The 24,032-nt window shown below is 50.2% G+C and overlaps 1 protein-coding gene and 1 long non-coding RNA gene across 3 annotated transcripts in view; one reads left to right on the forward strand and one right to left on the reverse strand.

Annotated features, from left to right (window-relative positions):
- ASB2 (ankyrin repeat and SOCS box containing 2) overlaps nt 1-16,474 on the reverse strand; it is a 44,667-nt gene extending 28,193 nt beyond the window's left edge. Inside the window, exons 1-2 of one of the 2 annotated variants that reach the window (XM_012453170.2) lie at nt 16,338-16,474; nt 1,602-1,880 (exon numbers count right to left, since the gene is read on the reverse strand). In XM_012453170.2, the coding sequence (XP_012308593.2) occupies nt 1,602-1,807 (206 nt within the window). In that variant the 5' untranslated portion in view covers nt 1,808-1,880; nt 16,338-16,474. Of the gene's footprint in view, nt 1-1,601; nt 1,881-13,869; nt 16,307-16,337 lie in introns of those variants that run through there. The other variant, XM_012453171.3, reaches the window with a different exon arrangement.
- LOC105717798 (uncharacterized) lies at nt 5,252-10,140 on the forward strand. Its single transcript, XR_001107599.2, has 4 exons — nt 5,252-5,517; nt 5,880-6,032; nt 8,282-8,324; nt 9,544-10,140. It is a non-coding gene; the product is annotated as an uncharacterized LOC105717798 (long non-coding RNA).
- Nucleotides 16,475-24,032: the final 7,558 nt, after the last annotated feature.

A 24,032-nucleotide genomic window follows, 5' to 3' on the forward strand; every position in this document is an offset into this window, starting at 1 on the left:
CTGTCTCTATCTGACCCCTCCTGAGATAGAGGAACTTGTGGTCTATCTCAGGTTGAACCGGCCAGAACAGGAACCAGGGCCACTTTGAGCATTTGCCAAGATGACCACAGTCCTCGGCTTCAGGTTTCTGTTTTTCAGATTGGGTTTCAGAATGGAACGTCCTTGGGGGCAGCTCAGTAACCTGGAGTCTTCGTGCTCTTTCCAGCTTCCCAAAGTAGCTGTCTGCCTTCCCCTTTAAAAGGGGCTCCTCAGCTCTGGGCATCCTGGGCTCTGCCCAGCCAGCCTGACAGAGATGGTCCAGCCTCGGCAAGAGCAAAGTCGCTTAGGGGACAGGGCTGAGAGGCACTATCACCCACCTTCATCCCCTGTCAACTGTGACTGCACATCGGAAAAAGTCTGTTTATTGTGGTTGTTATTTGAGAAGGAAGCTGAGGTTCTGAGAGGTTAAGTGACTTGCCCGAGGTCACGTAGGGAGCCAGCGGGCTGCTATAGACAATGAGATTGGTGTCCATGCCCCAAAGTAACACTAACACAATTGTCACAGCAATTCCCATGCCCTGCCAGTCATGCCCAAACACGCTTGACTTTGGCTGGGGGCTGGGGGGACCAAAAGCAATTTCATGGCTTACATATGTCTTTTCCAAATGCATTTTAAGATCAGTCGCTCTCTGCTTAATCCCCTCTCTGGCTCCCACCTCCTACCGAGAAGGTGTCTTCTAGTTCTGCACTGTCTGATGAGGTAGTCACTGGCCATATGTGGCTGGGGAGCGCTTGAAATGTGGCCGGTCTGAATCAGGATGTGCTGGGAGTGTAAAATACACACTGGATGTCAAAGACTTGAAGGGCCAAAAGAATCGGTAACAATCTCATTCATCATTTTTATATTGATGGAAATGTAAACATATTGGTGGAAATGGTGACATTTCAGACATGAAATATCAATGAAAATTAATTTCACCTGTTTCTCTTTACTTTCTAAACGTGCCTATGGAACCTTTAAAATTGCATCCACGCGTTGCAGTTGTGGCTGGTGTCATATTTGGATGGCGCTGCTTTAGAAGGTCCTGTGACTGAGAGGATGAGGTGGTGCTGAGAGGTGGGAGCCAGAAGAAGGAGACAGGATGGCCCTGCCTGGCAGACATCCCTTGCTCACCAGACATGTTTTTCAAGGGAGACTGCATAGATAGGGTTGTAGCATCAGCTCCACTGCAGTTGGCACAAAGCTGGCATTGCAAGGCCAGAGCATGGGCTTTGGAGCCAGGCAGCTCCGCTCTCTGCAGCGTAATCTACTGGCTGTGTGACCTCGGGCCTCTTTTTCAGCACTGAGCTTCAGTTCCCTCATCTTTTAAATGTAACTATAACTCAGAGCCCACCGAGAGGATCCTTAGGAGGATTAAAGAAGGCAGAGTGTGTATAGCGCCCACTGCAGTACCTGGCACAGCCAGAGCTCCGTAAGTTTAGATAGCAAATGTAAATCAGGAACGTGTGAAAGGCAACCTAGAGACCAGGATACCTGGGTTTTGGATTAACAGCATTAGGGATCAGCAGTTTGTGGATGTTCCGGGTGGCCCCACTCCCCTCATCAGCCTCGCCTTGCTCACCTGGTCCACGGGTAGAAATGGGCAGGTTGGCGGTTGGCACACGCAGACACGGTGGCCTCAGCAGTGGTTGGGCCCCTTGTCTTGTCCGCCAGGCTCTGCTCGATGGCCATCTGCACCAGCTCATCCTCGCTCAGGCTGCTGTACAGGCTGTACTCCTCCTGCCCGATGGTACACTGGCCTCCCCGAGTGCTGATCTGCGTGGCCATCCTCCTCCACCTTTCACCTTGGCCTCCAGAACAGACACCCGGTGGGGAGGAGGAAACAGCAAATCAGAAAACCCTGTGTGGAAACCAAAACCATCCTGGTCATGAACAGTTTTGCAGGATAGCTGTTTACCCACAGGGAAGGGTCTGCATTTCACTGACAATAACACATTCATTTTAAAATTCATTCATTTGGTCATATGACCCACCCAACCACCTATCCGTCTATATATCAATCCATCCACTCATCTATTCATTTACCCACTAGCCCATCTCATCGTTCATCCATTTACTCATCCTCCCATACATCCATCTACCCACCGACCTGTATGTTATCTACCATCCCATCCACCCACCCCATCGCCATATATTCAATTATCCAACCACCTCCTCAACCTCCATCCATCCATCCATCCTCCTGTCCATCCATCTGTCCACTCACCTGACCATTTATCTGTCTATTCTCTCATCAATCACTACTCCTTATCTATCCATCCATCTTTCTATCCATCCAACCATCCAACTGTCCTCCCATCCCTCCATTATCCATCCTCCTGTCTACCCAGCCACCCATTTATTTATCCATCCTCCCATCCACCCACCATACATCCATTTGTCCAATCATCCACTCATCCACTCATCCATTGTTTATTTTTCCATTCCAGGTAACCTATCTATCCATGTATTCATGCATGCATTAACTAAAAAGTCACTTGTTGAGCACCCACTCTGTGTCAGGCACTATTCTAAGCACTGATTCCAACAGACAAAGCTCCTTGCCCTCATGGAGCTTACACAGGATAGTATGCCAGTTACCAAGAGCACAGATCCTGGCATTTCTCCATTTCTTTGCACGGTGGCAGGCCTGAGAATACCAGAGATGAGTCAGACACATACCCACTACTTGAAATCATATGATCTGGTTAAAATCAGTCATTAATATAATTTTCTATGTTAATTCCAGTGACTCTTTTCGTAAAAGTGCCTCGGAGAGTAATGGACTCTGGTTGGGTGTCAACTGCTTTAAGAAAATGAAGTGGATTCAAATGCTTCACATTCGATAGGCAGTCAAAAAAAAAAAAAAAAAAAAAAAAAGAAAAGAAAAGAAAAGAAAATGAAGTGTAATGAACTAAGCTTGATCTTCATTCGGCTGGCTGACTCACACTGTGTGGGTCAATGGTTCTTGGTCCTGGCTGAACACTGAATCACATAGCCCTCTGAAAAATACCCTAAATGCCAGTGCATTACTTTGATTTGTTCAGCACATATTCACTCTGTTTCCCTAAAGGCAGATCTCTCCCCAGTCTTCCCTATTGACATTGGCCGCAAGTCCACATGACTTGCCCTGGCCTGTGAGTGTTGATGGACACATGTCAAGGGGATGCATGACAAGTGTGTGCACTAGGATCTGCTTTTGCTCCTCTGCCATCACCAAGAGAAGAGCTTCCCTGTGGAGCTTGCTGCCCCTCAGCCCAGACCCCAGAAAGAACCCACCTGGGTGCCTAAGCCCAGCCTCCTCAGAGGAGCCTTCTCCTTCCTCAAGGCCCAGGGTGAGTGCCCATCTTCTGGGAGCCTACCCAGATTCTGAGAAGAACATTTCCTAAGCTATGGTCAGTAGTTCATGGGTGAACTTGGCCCTGGATCCTCTTTCCAAGGCCAGCACCTTATGTGAGGAGGTCAAAGTTCACTGCATGACTGGCTGAACATCTCCATTTCATAGGGTGTGGCGGATCCTGCAGATGGTCCTCCCAACAGCCATTTCCCCCATCCTCCCTGACAGCAGAAGCTGGCTTTGTCTAGGCAACAGGGTGCCCTGTCCCATGGATGAGTCATGACTATTTCAAGCCAGGTGGGACGATCTCACTGCCTCAGCCAGTGACTAGTCCAGGGGTGGGAATGGAGTCTAGTTTTATCCAAAGAGATATGAAAGAAAGTCTGCTGGGGTGCTCCTATGAAAGACTTTCCTTTCTAATAAAAGAGAAAGTAGTGAACAAAACGACTCCTTGCCCCAACCTCTGCTTAGTGCTTGGCTTAGTGCTTGGAGGACCTGATGCTCAGAGTCGTAGCAGCTATCATGTGACCATGAGGAGGACAGTGAATGACAGGTTGATACAAGGAGTTTGGCAGAATGGATGGTAGTTTCTCTGGGTTCGTTATGTTCCAGAGCTGCTGAACCAATGCTGGGTCTGCCCACCCTAGCCTACTTGTTAGGTAAGGACTGAGGATCCCTGTGGTTTAGCCAATGCTGGTTGGGTTTTCTCTTACAGGCAGTCAAAATCATCTTAACAGATGGCTCTCAGGCCGGGCTGAAAACATGTCAAGGCTCTCATGCGGCCCCCAGATCAATGAACTCAAAGCCTCCAGCTGGGCCCCGGGCACTGCGATGCTGGAGGCTTCTCTGGTGATGCCAGTGTGTGGCCAGGGTTGAGAACCACTGCTCAGAGAGATTAATATGTCAGGCGGTCACTCTGTGGTCCGCACTAGGGGAGAGGAAGTGGCGTCATGACCTCACAATCACTTTACGCCTGATGCTTGGAGTGCTGTAGTTTACTTATTATGACAGGAATCCAGGCCAGGGAACTGAGGGACTTGGGTTTCTGCCCCAAGTCAGACACGAGCACCTGTCTTCCTCTCTTGTGTCCTCAGTTTTTCCATCTGTTAAATGGCAGGGTAGACTAGATCCTGTCCTCTGGCCCACTGGTACTGGCAGGAGGTACCCGTGCAGCTGGGTGGCCCCCCCATCTCCAGCTGGCCCAGGTCTGGCTTCCCACCCCTTCGCTGCTTCTGTGTGGCTGGGGTCCCTGCCAGGTCTGAGTGGGCCCAGGTCTGCCTTCAGAGGGGTGGGGAAGGGGCTTTGCCCAGTGAGGTTTGACACCCTCCCCTTCTCTAGAGCTGCTTCGGCTTTACATACCCCACCGCCTGAGGCAAGATAGGGGCTCAGTGCATGTGGTGCTAAACTAGCCGGAAGTGCTGGTGCCCAGGACCTGACCTGGCATCCCGGTGCCACCATCTAAAGGTGTCTGCTCAAAGCCAGGGCACAAGGAGGAAGAGCACTGCACTAAGAGTCATAGACTGCACTATTATCTCCACGCTAATGCCAAAGTGCTTTGTGACCTCGGCTAAGTCCCCGTCCCACTCTGGGCCTTAGTTTTCTCATAGTAAAAGGAGGATTTGGGGCTGGATGGTTTCCGCAGATGTTTCAGTTCTAAAGAGTCTGCAACTCAACGAGACGTTTGGTTTGGCTCTGCGCTAGTAAACCTCAAACTATCTGTCCCTGGGATCCCCTACGGCCATGTCGACAGGTCCCCCATATGCAAAGAGCTTAGCATTGGCCACGGGGGAACAGGGAACCAGCAGGGAGTGGAGGGATCTTGAGTCTGGAGGTCGAGACCTCTAAGTCTACTTTCAATTCTGCAACTTACTAGCTATATGACCTGGGGCAAGTCACTTCCCCTTTTCTGGGCCTCAGTTCCTTTATCAGTAAAAATGGGAATGAGACAAGCTACTTCACTAGGTTGTAGAAGCGTATGTGAGCTAAGATGTGTAGGCAGCTTGTAAGGGTAACATGATTATTTACTGGGGACCCCTCCAGCCTATCATTTCGAGGCAGCTGCTGGCCCTGCAGCCTGGTATGGGCCAGAGACTCATAGACAGCACGCGGCCGCAGTGGCCCTTCCACCGCCACGTGCCTTCCTGGAGGTGAAGGAAGCCAGGTAATGTTCACCCAGAATCGCCAATCCCACAGGTAATTCCAGATTCACCAGACCTTTCCCAAGCCTCTCCCATGGGTTGACGCCACTCAGAGACTTTACGCTGACCAATTATCCATGTCATTACCCTCATACAGTCCTGGAAGGGAGGAAAGCTTTTTCACTGAATTAACTTAATTCCTCTACAGCTCCTCTCCTTCCAAAAGGACCCTGATGCTCCTATGTTATTGGTCCCATTTTACAGAGGAGGCAGTTAAGTTCAGAGGGAGAGGGGAAGGGTTTATAGGAGACCAGATAGCTAGAAAGCTGGGATTTGAAGCCTGATCTTTCAACCTCAAATCCAATGTTTCTTCTGGCAATTCCAGGAACACCGAACCAAGCAATTGGCACACACGTGGGTTTGGAGCAGACCTGTCCTCATCCAGCTGCAGCCAGCTATCCTCCCAGCTGCCTGGCACCCGCTGGCCTGCATCTGTGCCCTGGGAACCACACCAGCCCCTTTGCCTGCTGCTTGGAAGGTATGCACACAGAGAGAAGAGATGGGCTTAACTTTAACAGGACCTGGAGAGGGTCTAGTCCGTGGACTGCCTGCCATGGGTTTGTCTCCCTAGAAAGTCCCAAAACTTCTGAGAAGCAGGACTATGCCACACTTGTCTTTTAACCCCAGGACCTAACCCAAGACTGGGTACACAATAGGTACTTAATAAATGCTAGGTGGACAGGTGAATGAATGATAAGATCACACCAGTGCTTCAAACCTTGGAAGCACAGCTGTTATGGAGTTTACTTCTTTGAGGAGGCACATTTCCTACCCCACTGTGGACCCATATATCTCTTGTTTTGCCACTGAGGTCCTCAGCCTTCAAGTGTTCTTGGGTAAGTTCCCCACCGTGAGTTGCCTCGTGCATTAAAATGGAGATATTAGCAGGTATTATTATGAGGTTGGCGGCAGAGTCAAAAGGGCTCACGTGTGTACAGGCTTAGCGATGGGTCTGGCTGCTAGTAACTGGGCAATGCACGAGCTGCTTGGACAGGAAAGTCCCCGTCCCTGAACCGATGCAATCGTAGGCTGGTGACAGCCGTCAGGGGTACTATGGTGGTGTCTCCCTGGAGACAGGTGGTGCTGCCCATCCCCAGCGTGAGCGGGAAGATGGGAAGCAGCTCGTGGAGCCAGCCTGACTGAGTTCAGATCCCAGCTTTGCTGGTTGTTAGCCGGGAGAGCCTCTGGAACAGCAGTTTCTTCAACTGTAAAATGGACATGATCAGAGAACCTATTTCTTGGGAGGGGCAGTGATTCGGGGTGACGCCTTCCCCCTCTTTGGACCTCAGTTTCCCCTTGTCCTGAAGATGCTGCCCAGCTTGATTTCTGAGGCATTTGCCTGGGGGTTGGGTGGCCTTCTGGGCCTAATTCTTGGAGGGAGGCCAGTAGCCTCAAGGGACACTCTGGGAGGCCGATTGGAATCAAAAATAGCCTTTTCCCAGGGAAAGCAGGAGTCTAATGGGCCTTGTCCAGACGAGCCAGGGGCCTGAAGAGGGAGGGGCCAGTCCAAGACCAGCGTGGAGCAGGGGAGGCCTGGCCCCCCAGGGCCTTCAGGAGTGCCTCTCCTGCCCTCTTTGCAGCACCCCAAACCTTGGTTCTTGAGGAGCCCCACCTCTCCCAGGTGACATCTGTAAAGTGGCTGTGACAGGGTTACTTAGGTTCATCCACGTAAAGCACTGGGAGCAGCACTTGCTTCATTCAGAGCCAGTGCTCTTCTAAGTTGGGCCTTAGTCTCCACATCTGTGAAATGGGCAAAGAGACATGGACCCTGGCAGGGCTGCAGTGAGGATCAAAAGCACATTTGAAAAGTGATCCTTTTTCTCCTGGTACCTACCGCTCTCTACCAACCCAGGCTCGCAGACAGCCAGGGTCTGCCCGGGGAGCTGGTGGTGGATGGGGTGGGTCTGTGTGGTTGTTTGAGTGGCTGGGGTGGGAGGGGTGGTCACTCTTCAGATATCTCAGCAGAAAACTGGGGTCTAGAGGGGACACACTGGGAGGGCGGGGCCAAGGAGGACGCTGGCAGCCATCCTCCGGCACACCAAGCTCCACCGGAGGCTTGGGTCATGCCAGGGACTTGGGTCAGGTGTGTGAGGCTGCACAAGCCGCTTGGCATCCTCAGCTGTGTTTGTGGATGGAGCTGCTCATCAGCACCCTGCCCTGCGAGGTGTCCTTCTAGACACAGCTCCAGCACCTCCTCTACCAGAAAGCCTCCCTGATGGCTGAGAGTCCTCAGCTGCCTCCAAGGGCCCCCTTCACATTCTACCACTTGGACTGCCTGCTATGGCCCTGTCTCCCTAGAAAGTCCAGAAACTTCTGAGGAGCAGGATTATGTCACACCATGTTGTAACCCCAGGACCTAACCGGAGGCCATGTACACAGTAGGTATTTAATAAATGCTGGACAGACAGGTGGGTGAACCATAGAATCATGACAGTGCCTCACACCCTTGGAAGCACAGCCGTTATGGAGAAGTTTACTGCACAGTGGCAGGCAGTGGCATGGCCCTGGCGCCCCACGGCCAGTACTCAACCCTGGCTCCGCCACCTCCTGGCCGTGTGACGGGGAGCAGGTTACTCGGTGCCTCAGTTTGCTCATCTGTAAAATGAAGATAATAATGACATCCGGCCTATGGATGTGTTGTCAGGTGAAGTGAGGTGACAGATATAAATGAAAAGTGCCTAGCACACAGTCAGTGGCCCTGAAAAATTTGCCCATGTTATTCCGTAGGTCCCAAGATGCTGCGATTCTCTGCCATGACCCCAAAAAGTGGGTGAGACAGTCTGGACCTGTTCCTGCTGGGAGGGTGCTACCTGAACTCGTGCCCAGCCGGCGGTTCTCTAGGAGGCTCCCTCTGAGGGATTTAGATTCCCACAAGCTCTCCTCCATTTAACAAGATTGAGAGTGAAAGTGAAAATGAGCCCCAAGCCCAGCCTTCTCGTGACAGCTGTGGTCAAAAGCTGCCGCTGTCACTGTCAGCTCCTCAGGCTGTGTGCAGAGCCTGCCAAGTGGTCCCAAACGTCAATAAAGGGGCTGGAGCTTGGGGAGGAAGGGGATCTCTACACCCTCTCCTGAAGTGCAGAATGGATTCTACCCACTCATTCAAATTCCTCACTTCCAGGAACCCTCCTGTCCCCCTGCCCTCTCTGCTCACATAATCTGCTGCCCTAGAACTTCGGAAGGACCCACAGCTCAGCCCACTCTACCCTCAGTCCTGAGCTGGAATTTCCTTCCTTCCCTCCTTCCTTCCTTCCTTCCTTCTTTCCCTCCTTCCCTCCTTCCCTCCTTCCCTCCTTCCTTCCCTCCTTCCCTCCCTTCCTCCCTCCTTTCTTTCTTCTTTCTTTAAGTTCTGGGGTATATGCGCAGAACGTGCAGGTTTGTTACATAGTTTTTATACACATGCCATAGTGGTTGGCTGCATCCATCACCCCATCATTTACATTAGGTATTTCTCCTAATCCTATCCCTCTCCCAGCCCCCCACCCCCGACAGGCCCTGGCGTGTGATGTTCCCCTCCCTATGTCAGGTGTTCTCGTTGTTCAACACCATATGAGAACATGTGGTGTTTGGTTTTCTGTTTTTGTGTTAGTTTGCTGAGAATGATGGTTTCCAGCTTCATCCATGTCCCTGCAAAGGACATGAACTCATCATTTTTATGGGGCTGAACTTGAATTTCTGCATGAGATGACTGCCGACAAATGACGAGAGTGGCCATGTAGTGAGCACTTAATTCATTTAACAATGCTGGGCACAGAGCAAGTGCTGATGAGTATTTCGGGTAGGGTCCACTTGGACCTTTTAGGTTTCGCTCTTATGCAAAGCCTGCAGTTCAGATCCACATGTCACCCTCATGTCACTGACCCCACTGCAGCAGCTATTGGGAGAATTAGAACCGTAATGCCTTCCCTTGCAGTGAATTTCTCTCATCTTTGTTTTTAGTTTGAACCCCATAATAAATCTATGATAAGGGTATTATTGTTTCTCTTCTACAGATGAGGAAACTGAGGCACACTGAGGGAGAAAGTGACAAGGAAGAGACTAGAGGCTACATCTGATTTTACACCAAGTTTTCATCCCACATGATGAATAACAACCTCTGGATGTTTTTCAAGATTTGAGTGAAGGCCAGAATCAAACTGAAGACTATGTGTGTGTGTGTGTGTGTGTGTGCACATGTGCGCATTCACACTCAAAAAGACTACATACACTCTACATGTATATATAATATATATAATATACACACACACACATACTCTCTGTAAATCTCCTTCAAAAGCTTCAGGGTCTCCCAGACATCACAGGACCCTCAGCTGAGGCCATCCTATAACCTGGCTGCTTGGGCTGGCCTGGGGAGTCAGGAGTTAACCGGGCTGCTCCTTGTTTCCCAGGGCATGTGACCTCCTTCCTTGAAATGCTGTCTCCTTCTGCCAAAACATGTCTTTCTAATCTGCCTTTCCGCTCAGGAGGCAGAGGAGTCCTAGGAAACCCAAGGAAATACTTCCAGCTGGAGGGGTCGGGGGTGTAGGTCATTGTTCTCCCCACCTCGAGACCTATCGCTTTAAAACCTAATCAATAAAAATTAAGCTGGCGCCTGTGGGTCCCTGTCCTGTTTCCAAGTTACTTTCACCTGTTGCCTCATTTTACCTTTTCAGGACCAGGGAAAAGCGTGGTCTTTGCACGGTGTGAATGAGGGGACTAAGGCTTGGAGTGCATGTGGTCCAGAGGCTGAGACCACGGCGGCCTGACCCTCTTCATCAGGCTCTCTGACACAACACTAAGGGCCATGGCAAGGAGCCAGTTGCTCTGTGACCCTAAACCTCATCCCTCTGGAGCTTTCTTTTTTTTTTTTTTTTTTTTTTTTTTTTTTTTTTTTTTTTTTTTTTTTTTTTAGAGAGAGAGAGAGAATAGGAAGGAGGAAAAAGGAAGAGAAAGAGAGAGAGAGAATGGGGAGGAGGAAGAAGGAAAAGAAAGAGGGAGAGAGAATGGGAGTATTGCTTTCTTGCTCAGGCTAGAATGCAATTTAGTAATGGGTATTGAAAACCTCTTTTATACTGATAATTATACTTAATGATGTAGTCAGGAAGGAATAAGGGAAGAAGATAACAAACAAACAGCCAACCAATATTTAATTTAAACCTATGAAATGCTATGCGATTACTGAGGAGTGATTTACTTCCAATTATATAGTCACCTTTGGAATAGGTGTGAGGTGGTAATGTATGTTTTGTGTATTTGAAGTGGAGAGTTCTATAAATGTTTATTAAGTTTACTTGTTCCGGGTCTGAGTTCAAGTTCTGAATATCCTTGTTAATTTTCTATCTCGTTGATCTATAGAATCGTTAGCTCTTCTTGTTGCATTGATCCTTTTGCCATTATGTAATGTCATTCCTCGCCTCTTTTGATCTTTGTTGCTTTAAAGTCTACTTTATCAGAGGCGAGAATTGCATCTCCTGCTTTTTGTTTATTAGTTTATTTTTACTCTCTGTTTGATTGGTAAATCTTCCTGCTTCTCTCTGAGTCTTTGTGTATTGTTGCATGTAAGATGGGCCCGGATGCAGCATACCGATGGGTTTTGGCTTTTTATCCAATTAAAATATATATAAGTTTAATACCGGCGTTTGATGCTAGCTGACTGTTTTGCCCATTAGTTGATGTAAATTTTTTATTGTGTTAAAGTTCTTTGCTTTTTGATGTATTTTTGGAAAGGCTGATATTGGTTGTTCCTTTATATGTATAGTGCTTCTTTCAGAAGCTCTTGTAAAGCAGGCCTGGTGGTGGTGAACTCTCTAAGTACTTGTTTGTTCGCAAAAGATTTAATTTTTCCTTCGCTCATAAAGCTTAGTTTGGCTGGATAGGAAATTCTGGGTTGAAAGTTCTTTTCTTTAAGGATGTTAAATATTGGTCCCCACTCTTTTCTGGCTTGTAGGGTTTCTGCTGAGAGATCTGCTGTAAGTCTGATAGGCTTCCCTTTGTGGGTAACCTGACCTTTCTCTCTGGCTGCCCTTAGTATTTTCTCCTTCATTTCAACCCTAATAAATCTGGCGATTATGTGCCTTGGGGTTGGTCTTCTTGAAGAATATCTTTGTGGTGTTCTCTGTATTACCTGGAGTTGAGTATTACCCTGCCTTGCCAGGTTGGGAAAATTTTCCTGAATGATATCCTGAAGAGTATTTTCCAACTTGGATTCATTCTCTTCATCACATTCAGGTACACCTATCAAACGTAAATTAGGTCTTTTCACATAGTCCCATATTTCCTGGAGACTTTGCTCATTCCTTTTCATCCTTTTTTCTGCATTCTTGTCTTCTCGTTTCATTTCACTGAGCTGGTCCTCGACTTCTGATATCCTTCCTTCTGCTTGATCAATTCGACTGTTTAAACTTGTGCAGGCTTCGCGAAGTTCTCGTGTTGTGTTTTTCAGCTCCATCAATTCACTTATATTCCTCTCTAAATTGTCCATTCTCGTTAACATTTCGTCAAACCTTTTTTCAAGGTTCTTAGTTTCTTTGCATTGGGTTAGAACAAGTTCTTTTAATTCACAGAAGTTTCTTATCACCCACGTTTTGAAACCTGCTTCTGTTATTGGAACACACGTGTAATCTATTAAGCCTTGTTCCGTTACTGATGAGGAATTGCAATCCCCTGTAGAGGGAGAGGCATTCTGATTTTGAGTATTCTCTACCTTCTTACGCTGGTTTCTTCCCTTCATTATATATTTGTCCGTCTGTCGTCTTTATAATTACCGACTTTCTAACTGGGTCTCTGACGTCCAACTTGTTGATTCCCTGCGCCGAAATCTGAGCAATCCACTGAGCCGGCCAAAACAGCGGTGTTAAGATTGATGGTGCTTTTCTGCCCGGGAATCTCCGGACTCTGCACCAAGAACTGGCGTGCTAAGGCACCAGCAAAACCACCACGCCGGCCACAAGAGTCGCCCTGGCGACCCGTGGATCTCCTCCACTGGGAATCTCCTGGTCCGTGAGCAACTAATTTTCGTCTGAAAGTGTGGCGTCCTCTCGTTCTTTGCGCTTTCACTGGGAGGTACGTGCCTGAGCTGCTAATCATCAGCCATCTTGGATCTCTCTCCCTGGAGCTTTCATCTCTGCTCTGGCTAAGAAGTGATCTGGCCTTGGTAAGGAAAGGGGAATGGAATTCCAGCCACCTTGCCTTTGACCCCCACAAGCGGCCAAGTCAAAGCCAGGGTGAGCGTTTGGCTGTGGGGGTGGTGATCTCAAGCCTCCGGCTGCCCTGGGGCTGGTGTCTGGGGCCTCACAGCTGCTGGGAGTTTGAGCCTTTGTTCAGACTCTAAGAAGCAGTGCCCCCCCACCCTCTGCCCGCCACCACCACCACTGGCTCTGTCATCTCAGACCTTTTGATGCTGATTTCAAGCTCCCAGCTTTCGGGTGCCAAGGCCTTGGGACTTCCAAGGCTGGGCTGGGGCTGTCGGAGGTAACTCAAGAGGTGCACGCAGGGCCGCAGGCCCCAGCTGACTCCACAAGACAGGGCTTTTCCCCTCTTTGTATGGGGTGGGGATGTGACTGCCCCAAGGTCACTCTGTGGGAGGTGACAACCAGGGATTCGAAACACCACCAGACACTCTGTGCCCATTGTATAGAGAAGGAGACTGAGGCTCCGTCTGAAACGGAGCACCCCTTGCTGACCCGAAGCTCGGTGAATCTTTCCCGAATAGTCTAAGACCCTAACAGCAAGTCTTGGTAGTTATTTACTTGTTGATGTACATTGAGAATGCCACTCCAAAAAAGAGCAAGAACGAGGGTGAGAGGAAGAGAGGGAAGAAGGGAGAACACAGGAGAAAGCTCCCGTTTTTATGGGGAAAGTGCCCTGTTGCAATGATGGGCATACATTCTGCACAGGCCCAAATGCCCACTGCCTGTGGCGGTGCCCACACCACCAGCTGAGGAAGCCCCTGCAAAGACTGAGCTTCTGGTTTATCTCTTCGGGCCCTGGAGCTATTGAGTCTCCAGGCCCGTGGGTCACCTTCTTTTCCACCTCCTGAGTGAAGGGCCCTTCTGCTGCCTCCTGGCCCTGCGAGAGCCTGGCCCCTGTCCTGGGCCCTCCCCACATCTGTGTGGCTCAGACACAAACAGCTCAGGACACAGGATTCCAGGCCCCTGACCCACATTCTGCCCAGGCTCTACTATGCCAGGCTCTGCTGTCTGCGCTGGTGATGGAGGTGGGGGTGACAGGTTTGGACGGGGTTGGTCAGTCCACCTCTGAGCCTCCCCTGCATCCCTGTCCTACTGCAGCCCCCCAGCCCTGTTCTGTCCCTTGGGCACCCAAAGACGGCAGACCCTCACCTTGGTTCCTTCGTGGCAGAACACGCAGGGGGTTCTGGAAGCTCTAACTCCAGGCGGCAGAGCAGGAAGCCTCGGGCAGGGCAGGGGGAATCCTCCAAAGCCCCCTCCTCACCTGCAGGGCTGGCTGGGAATCTTTTAAGCTAGATCTCACCCAAATCGGCAAGGTTCTTTTTCCTTTTTCTTATCCTCTCTCTTCTGAGTTCCCCCAACCCTGCCTTTATTAAATCTTTCGCTTCTCTTTGCTTTCTTCTCTCCTTTTTCACTCCTCTATGTCCCATTCTTTTAAAAAACAGGCAGGTTAGGAATCAATTTACTTGTATTTCAGCACCATCTCCCCAAAACATTCTTCTGAACCACAAAGCTCTTAATGACATCATTTATAGTCCTGGGCGTGAATTATTCCAAAAGATGGTGCTAAAGAAAGAGAAGCACAGACACAAGCCACTCCTGTGACAGCCACCTCCTGTGGGCAGCCTGCCCCTTGGCAGAGCAGAAATGGAAGGGCATTGGGCAGGCCCAGAGATATTTTTGTGCCTCCTTTGGGAAGACTCTTGGGATCTGGCCTGTCCACAATACACGGGCACCTTATGATGCCTTGACTGTGCCAGAGACATTTCCCCGGGTGCGTGATGGCCCTGTTTACCACTGCCCCAGCACCTCGAGAGGCCACAGGATGCCACTGTGGCTTTGAACGTAGACCCTGCAGACCAACAGGTCAGATTCCTGACTCCAGCACTTGCAGCTGTCCAGCCTTAAGCAAGACCTTTAAGCTCTCATAACCTCAGTTTCCAGACCTGAAAATGGGAGTAACGATCACTTCTGACTCATGGTGACCTTGACGGAAGTCAGTGACAGAAATCTCCACACATGCTTGGGCCAGTGCTCAATGAATTCTCGCTGGTGTGGACTGTTATTGTTTACTCGAAGGTCACCACGGGTGGATTATACAGCATCCCCCACCCCCGCCACCACAAGGTACTCATGACCTGGCCTATTTGTGCAAGAACAGATGATGCAAACCAGCATGGTGCCCAGCGGAGCTGCTGCCAGCTTCTTGGGGACACTGTGTAGCACACAGGCCTGCCACCAGCTGTCGGGACCTGTCCCACTGTTTTGGAAGTGCCTTGAGCATCTGCCACTGGCTGCCTCGTGGTGCTTCTGCCCAGGCAGGAGTCAGGCTGTGGCAGGGGTGCTGGCCCCTGCTGGCTCTGCCTGTGCCCCGCTGAGGCCCCTCAATCCTGCCCTGCGTGAAACAAGCTTATCTTCAGAAGAGCACTCCTCTGGGCAGGGGCTCAGCTTCTGTCTGCTTCAGGCCTTCCTCGTGTACCTGTCCTCCCTACGAGCCACCTAGGAGCCTCCTCATTCCAGCCTGTCACCCTGGCTTCCCAAAGAGCTGACGAAGTCAAATCTCACATCCTCCAAGGGGAATGGGCCGCTGAAATGAAAATGACTCTCTGCTTAGAGAAACAGACCAACTCATGTTTCTGGGCCCCCAACTCTGGGGCCTGAGATGTGGGCACATGGGTGGGAGTGTAGGCACCTGGCCGTGGCCTGTCACACCCCGGATGCTCAATGTGTGCGGCTGGGCGTGCGCTGTCCTCCGCTCAAAAACTCAGAAAGCGTCCAGCTTCTTGCTTGGCCTGGAAGGATCTGCCTCTCCCTCTGACCTCCCCTTCCAGCCTCACCCCCATTTTTCAAGTGCAGGACCCTTCGCCAGAGCCACGTTTCACTTCCACCATCACCCCAGGTCCCCCGACTTTCCTGCCTTTGCCCACGCGGCTCCTCCACCTGGAGGTCTCTGGTTTCACCCTGAGGACATCCCACCTATCCTTTCAAAGGCCATGGCCTCCTTAAATGTGTCATGCATACGCGTGTACACACACGCGTGCGTGGTATTCTTGCGTCCCTGCATTCCACAGCCTTGTTAGATCTCGCATAAATAAAATTTCTCTATTTCCTCTGCTAATCCCCAAGCAGTTGCGAGCAGATCCCACGGCACCTCGCTTGCTGTGGTCTCCCGCAATACCGTGCACGCCTAGGCATTCTGCAAAAGTTACATTACATTAACTCCCACTCATGGAAACTCCGATCTGTGTGCCTGACCTGAAAGCATTTCTGAAAGTCATTTGTCTGTCACAGATATTGCCCAAGACCTACGGACCCAACAATAGCATCATTGATAACTCCTCTTGCATTTCCATTTTTAGAAGTGCACAGCAGAGTGATATTCTGAGCAAGAGTCTTCCAGAAGAAAGGGCAAGTACGTGCAAATCGCTGATTCTCTGTTCATTGCATCCAAAATGAACGTCACCAGCATGCTGTATAACTCAAGAAAATATGAGACAGAGGGAAAAGCAACATCACAGTTTGACTACAAGAGATTTCCGGTAAGTATTGCAGCTGAAAATCCCGGCCAGCCCAACGATCGTTTGCAAGGTCTGTATAAGAAAGTTGAAAGCATGCATTACCTGTTAGGCTCTGAAACAGGGGTACAACTCAGGGATAATACAAAGGATTTTCTTGAGAGTGTCTTAATTCAGAACATGCTCCCCGAGTTTTCCTTCTGCCCTGGCCCCAAGCTTCTGGCTTCTCTGCCAGGCAGTTCTGAAACGCTCTCCTTTGAAGCAGGGAGTTTATTTCGGGGCCACCGCATGACCAGTGTTGAGAAGCCAAACTATAAGATGTTATGAATCTCAGATTTCCTGTTTGGAGGTTGCACTGAGGAAGCTGCGATCCTGCCTCCCGTTCCTCCGGGTGCATCGAATACAGACTCTCACTTTTAGAGAGGATCCCGGAGCTTTGGCCCGCACGTGATGTCATCATTTGTGATCCTTGACATGGAGGCCATATATGGGTATGTTTCTGGAACTACCCAGGAGGGAGCCAGACAGGAGAGAGATGCAGTGGGTCAGAGACAGAGACAGGGAAAGAGGACGCAGAGATGTAGAGTTGGGAGACAAAGAGAGAGGAACAAGGGAGGAAGAAGAAAGGGGAAGAGGAGAAGAAGGGAAGGCAAGAGGCAGGAAGGAAGAGGATGGAGTGAAAGAGAAGGGAAGAGGGGGAGTGAGATGAAGGAGTTGGTGTAAAAGGGCTTTGGAGAGATCGAGGCTCAGTGCGGAGCTTGTGGCAGGTGGCAGAGCCTGACATTTGGGATATCGGGTGTCTGGCTGCTGGATACTGTGGGATGGGGCTGGGGATACAAAGGGCCAGGGCACAAATGAGCTAACAAACACAGAGGCATGCGGGCAAGCCCTGGGCAGACACACGGCACAAGGGAGCCCTTCCTCCTGGTCTAGGGGAGAACGTCCTGTTTCTGGAATAGATCGAATGGCAAAGACAGCACACACACAGCCACCCGTACTGAGCATCTGGGATGTGACAGGGCACGGCCGGGCACCTACACTTCCACTGGTGTGTTCATGTCTCAGGCCCCAGAGCTGGGGGCCTGGAAACATGACTTAGTCTGTTCCTCTAATTGGAGAATCACTTCAGTGGCCCATTCCTCTTGAAGGATGTGGGATTTTTGACAGCCACAGCATGATTTCTCACCAATTCAAACCCAGGAACCCTCAGGATGCCCTTACACGCACTTCAAACATTCCACAAGGAAACAAATCTCAGTATGCAAGGTGCCATGGGGTTGGGTCACGGTTCTGGAGGTCTGACTGGTGCTGAGGATGGGAGGAACATCAGTGGTCCCCAGGCAGTCTCCCAGCTCCCCTGTACCTGCCAAAGTGTTCATTGCCCCAGCTGGGACAGTCTCCCCAGGCCACTGTGGCTGGGTGGCCCTTCAAATTCAGCTCAAGTTCAGCCCCTTCCAGACCCATGTACTATGGAGGGAGTGCAGGAGAAGGGTGGAGAAGAGGCTGTCAGATTCTTTTTACTTTTGGGGGACTTTCCTCCCCAGTAGGACATTCCAGTGGCCTCTGTGAAACAACTCCCCAAGGCCAGACTGCTTTCCTGGGCTCCTTGCTGGAGGCAAAACACAGGTTCCTCTGCTTCCTGCCCACCACCAGTCCCTCCGCGATCTGACCAGGGGAGGTCGCCAGGGCAGGCAAGGCTCTTTCTAGGTTGTCCCCTGCCTCACCCTCTCAGTCCAGACAAAGCTCTTGTGGTCAACAGAGCTGGAGAAACTCAGATTCCAGATCCCGAGTCTTGATCCTGGACCACTGCTTTTAGCCAGAGCTCTGTCTTCTATAATCAGCCACTGGGGGCTGAGCCAAGGCCCTGCCCCTTTCACCGGGTCACGTCGCCACCCGAGCCTTTCCACAGAAGGGGCCAAACCATAGGCCACGGAGAGCCATCAGAAAAGTGACCACCATCGAGGACCCCAAAGCCCACTCCTAAATAAGAGAATAGGGTTTATTGTCTTACTCAACCACGGACCAAGCCTTTTCCCACGTTTATCAAGTTGTAGATAAGAGTCACAGAGAACAGAAAATGCACTTGGGGGTGGGGGTGGAAAGCAGAAGATGGGGGCTGGTTGGACACACTTTGATTGCAACATGAAGACAACATTTTGCTGCACTCACAACAACCTTCCAAGCAAGTGCTAGCATCACCCCATATGACAGATGAGGAAACCGAGGCTCAGAGAGGTTGAGTGGTTCATCTACGATGCCACAATTTGTAAGTGATGGCTTAGCTTGTCTGATCCGGTTATGTCTGACACAAAGACTGCTGTTTAGACAGAGCTCCATCTCCTATGATCCAAATGTCGAGGCAGAACAAGGAACCCCACAAGGCAGGATGGAAGAATTCCTGAAGCTGTAGCTTGCTGATAGTGGTTCCTTTGGGAAGAAGCTGCTAGAAGAGTGCCTGGATACATACTGTCCTGTAGACCAGCAGACAACGTGTCCTCTGGATGAGGACTTCTGCTCCCCTGTCCCCATACCAAGGAATCCAGCATCACTGTGTCCTCTTCTACTCTGGGCTCCTCCAGCGCTCATAATTCACCAGCAATGGGGTTTCAGCCAGGGCTGTCAATTCAAGCATGAAGGACCTTTGCTGGGGTGCATCACATAGGGATGAAAGCCTCGCCCAGCCCATTCACATTCTTTTCCTCATCTGAGACGTAGGGCAGCTGTCAGATGGACAGGCTGGATGTTTTATGCCCAGTGTCCAGATAAGGAGACCAAGTGTGCCATGGGGGCTGAGCCAAGGCCCCACCGCCTTCACTGGGTCATGTCCCCACCCAAGCCTTTCCACAGAATGGGCCAAACCACAGGCCACCGAGAGGCATCAGAAAAGTGACCACAATCTAGGACCCGAAAGCCCAAGACCAAGCCTTTTCCCCTCCAAATCCCTGGTATATCAGAGCTCTATTCAAAAGTACACGTGACTTTCCCAAAGTGATGAAGTCAGAACAAAATATGTGGGGAAACAGCGGAGTATTTATCAAATTAAAATGAAATATACAGGGAAACAGTCACAATATGCTAAGTAGAAAAGACAAATCTTCCTTCTTTTGTACAAGCGTGCATAGAAAAATATCTAGAAAGAAATGTTACATGTTAATAAATCACCTCTGTGTTTTCAAAATTTTCGGCAATTACCCTGTAGAGAAAATGGCAACATTATTTAGGTAATTGATTGGATTTGAGTTTCTGGTTGGGCAGTAGGGCCCAGCTCTTACCAGGATGGACCATCATCCACAAGGGTGTCCTCCTAGAGTCTGTTTCAATAATTCTCTCTGTGACTGTCAACGGACAGGCCAACGCAGTCATTGTCTGAGTTTTGTAGATGCTTACTGGCAGCAGCAAGCTTCCTAAGACTGCAATGAGTTGAGGGCCAGGGTAACTACTTTTGCACTGACCTAATAGCTTTTCTCCAAGGTGGCTGCCATCCATTTCTTCCCTACACATGTACGCATGCATGCGTGCCCGCACACATGCACACATACACACATACACACTTGCATGCACACATCAAACTCCATCTAAGAGGTGAGTCTATTCCTTCCCTCCTCTTGAATTTGGGCTGGTGTAGTGATTGATATAACAGTAGAATGCAGTGGAAATGATGTCCTAAGACTGCCAAGGCTAGATCATGAGATGCTTTGTAGCTGCCATGTTGTGAGGAAGTACAAGCAAGCAACACCCAGGGTCCCTGGACCACCAAGCACCAGACAGAGGGGTGAAGATGCCGTCTTGGAGGAGGATCCTCCACCTGCAGCTGTTGCAGCTAATGTCACGTGGAGCAGAGACGAGCTACCCACAACTTCCTGACCCGTAAAACCACAAGCTATGAAAAAATAGTTGTTTCGTGACACTGGGGATTGAGATAGTTTGATGTGTAGTAATAATAGTCAACCCGGACATTCACCGAACATTCACTGTGGTCTCAGTTGCACACTCCTCAGCTCTTGTGTGCTATTCATGGGTTTTTTTTCTGACTTTCCACTTATCTTTGTTTCCATTTAAAAAAAAAAAGATTCAAACTGTTTTGTTTAAAAAAATAAATTTTTATTTCAAAGAAATATTTTTTTTAACCTAACTCTTTACAAAAGAATGTAGTCCCAGGTCATTTCCCAGTTCTTGGGTTTATCAGACCAGAAGCTCCTTTTGGCTGAGATTCTGTCTTACAGGGGTATTGTAATCCCTCCAACTGGAGGGACCCTTGGCTATCCTGGTGTTCAGAGCCCTCATTTCCTAGTTGAGGCTGCAAGAGGTGCTGTGACTTCTCTGAGATCACTCAGCAAATTGGGGGCAGAATAATTCACACACTGAAAACCATGCCAGTGGGAACCATGGCCCATGGGATCAGACATTGATGTCCTAAAGCAGAGACACTCTCCTGACAAAGGCAGGGACAGCTTTCAAGCATCTGACTCAAACCTGTGGAGGGGCAGACAGTGTGACCCAGCAGAACGAGAACTGTGCCAGGATCCGGCCCTCGCTCATTAGAATCGTATTACACTTACCTATGCCTGCCCCACCCCAGAGATTCTGATTTAAATCATCTATGTCAAGGCCCAAACAGGACTGATTTTTAAAAACTTTTTATTAAAGTTTAATATACCCACAAAATATGCAACTTTCACAAATGTACAGCCCAATACATTTTCACAGACTGGACACACCCAACATCTGAATCAAAAGTAGAATATTACAAGCACCCCAAGAGCTCCCCTTCCCCATAAGCCCCAGCCTCGCCCCCCACCATCTCCTGTGAGGGGTGACCACTCTCCTGACTGCTAGCAGGACAGGTTGCTTTGAACTTCCTGTGAGTGAAATCATTGTGTCTCCTTTCATTCAATGCACATTGGGAGACCTGCCCATATTGTTTCACGGAGCTGTGTAGTATTCCATGCTATGAATATAAAACAATTTATCCATTCTACTGATGATGGACATCTGGGTGGTTCCCAGTTTTGACCGATGATGAGGAGTGTAGCTATGAACATTCTAGTACATGTCTTTTGGCGAATATTCATACTCGTTTCTCTTGGGTATACACCTAGGATGGGGATCACTGGGTCAGAGTTTAGGCCTTCATTCAACTTGAGTAAAACTGTCACGTGGCTTTCCAAAGTTGTTGTATCAGTTTGTACTGCCATCAGCCATGCGTAAGAATTCCAGTCACGCCATATCCTTACCAACACTTGGTGGTTTCCATCTTTTTTTTTTTTTTTTTGAGATGGAGTCCTGCTCTGTCGCCCAGGCTGAAGTACAGTAGTACGATCTCAGCTCACTTCAACCTCTGCCTCCTGGGTTCAAGCGATTCTCTTGCCTCAGCCTCCCAAGTAGCTGAGATTACAGGCGCCCACCACCACACCTGGCTATTATTTTTGTATTTTTAGCAAAGATGGGATTTTGCCATGTTGGCCAGGCTGGTCTCAAACTTTTGACCTCAGGTCATCTGCCTGCCTCGGCTTCCCAAAGTGCTGGGATTATAGGCGTGAGCCACCTCGCCCGGCCTCCATCTTTTTTATATTATCCATTTTGATGGGCATCAGTGGTGTTTTGTTGCAGTTTTAATCTGCATGTCCCTGATGACAAATTACAGTGAATATTTGAGCAGCCCTGGCCTCAGTGATCTCTGGAGCCTTTCCAGGGTCCCTAACCTCGCACAAGGCCCACAGGCCATCCTGGGAACAGCCCTCCAAGGAGGGTTTTTGTAGGGAAACAAGGGGAATAGAAGGGGAATAAACATGTAGAGACAGAAACTACACAACTGGTCAACCTGGAAGAGTGGGAGGAAGAATGCGGCCGCCACAGGAAAGGCCCAGGGCTCCCTCTTGGCGCCAAGGTGGGTTTCACTCTCCCAAACCTAAATAGAACCTGCCCTCCCTTACTCTCTACCCCCTCACCTGGCAGTATTCCTTGCTTACCTATTCTACATTTATCTGCCACGTGTGTATTGCCTGTTTCTCCCATCTGGAATACTTTATCTTTCTGTTCACGGCTGTGTGTCAGTGTCTGTAGCAGTGCCTGGCACATAAGAGATGCTCATTACATAACTGTGGGACATGCATGCAGCCCCTGGGGCAGAATCGGGAAGGGCCTTGGTTCTGCCTGCCAGCCCGAGCCTAGCCGGTGGCTACAAACACACACACACACACGCGCGCGTGCACACACACACACACACACACACCCCTTAGGTCTCTCCCTTCCAGACATCCCTCTCTGCCCAGGAATAAAGGGGTGTGCGTGTGTGGATTAGAGAGGCGGTTTGCAGGGCCTCATTCCTACTCGGGACTAGGGGGAATCAAGACCAGCACGTATTTCTATGACAGTGACACCTCTTCCAGAAGGAGGGAAGGAGAGAATGGAGGAGGAAGAGCCAGCCAAGAGCCCCCTGGGAGCTGAGCTGTGAGTCAGTGCCAAGTCCTGGATGGACTCCAACCCAGCAATGGAACATCATCTGCTAAAATAAGCACCCCTGCGGTCCTGGCGTCCTGGCTCCCAGCCCTGGCTGCCTCTTGATATCAGTTTATTTTGTTTTGAAATAACCAAGCTGAAGAGGGACAGACAAGAGTCTGACCCTCACCCTGGGCAGTGTTCTGAAGGGGGATGGGCAGAGGGCAGACAGCAGGGCATGGGGGAGGGCAGACAAAGTCCCCAAAACCTGGGAGGGAGGAAAGAGTGTAAGTGGAAGGGGAGGAGAGGATCTAGGGAAAGAGTAAGATGTTCTCTCTGCCTTCTTGAAAATGGGCCTTTGCTCTGGAGCAATCAGGAACCAGCCCCCAGCTTACCTCCCAGCTCACAGGGCCAACCCAGGTCCCAGGGAGAGAAGACAGGGTTCCCCATTTATCGAGAGCAGAATGAGGGCAGAACCCACATGCCTCGGATGGGAGAAAAGGGGCAGGGCAGCCTCCCAGCCTATGGCATTCTACATGTGGGGGACACCTACCAGGGTGAAACTCCATTACCCAGCAATGTCCGCTAGGGACCAGTGAATGGCTGCCTGCAGTCGGCTCAGGGTGGGGTTGGAGGCCTCCCCTCCTGTGCCTCCTGCTGTACCCAGGCCCTACCAGGCCTAACCCTGGCCCTGTTCTCTCCACCACCCACATGCATGCAGTGGGGGCACCAGTGGGATCTCATAACGGTGTCACCCAGGTGAGCAGATCTGAGGAGCAAAGTCCATTGCGGGCACTGGGTTGTTTGCAGCTGGCTGGGGTTTCCTTCAGGCAACAGTGGCCAAGACAGATGAATGGGACAGAAAGAATGGGCAGAGCTGTGACCTCAGACTTCCTTGCAAGACCCTGCTGTAAACCCCAACCCCTCGTACAAATCTCCAGCCGTCTTTGATTGGTAAGCTGGTAAGCTGTCTGATTTAGCCACTATCCCTTCCCGTTCCAGCCCTGGTATGGACCCTTCTACAGCAGAAGCCCTGGTCTGTGAAGCCCAGGACTGTCTCTCAGGAATACCTTGCCCCTGGTGGGAGTGCCTAGCTGGTTCTGGGCCTGGTAGGGGCCAGGCTTCCCGCTTGGAGGTGCACTTGGCCAGCCCCATGCAGATGGTGTCTTCCTTGTTGAAGATGCCACCCATGTGCAATCCAAGTTAGCACCTCCCCATCCAGTTTCCAGCCCGGGCACTGAGTCAGATGATCCCAGTCCATTCCTTGATTGCTGTGGGTCCCTGGCTATATCCCTGCAACTCTCTGGATTCAGCCTCCTCTTCTGAAAATGGGTGAGTGATGACTCCTTTCTCCCATGGTTG

Source organism: Aotus nancymaae, unplaced genomic scaffold (genome assembly GCF_030222135.1).
Source record: "Aotus nancymaae isolate 86718 unplaced genomic scaffold, 86718_ANA_hifiasm-v0.15.2.pri h1tg000011l, whole genome shotgun sequence".
Lineage (NCBI taxonomy): Eukaryota > Metazoa > Chordata > Mammalia > Primates > Aotidae > Aotus > Aotus nancymaae.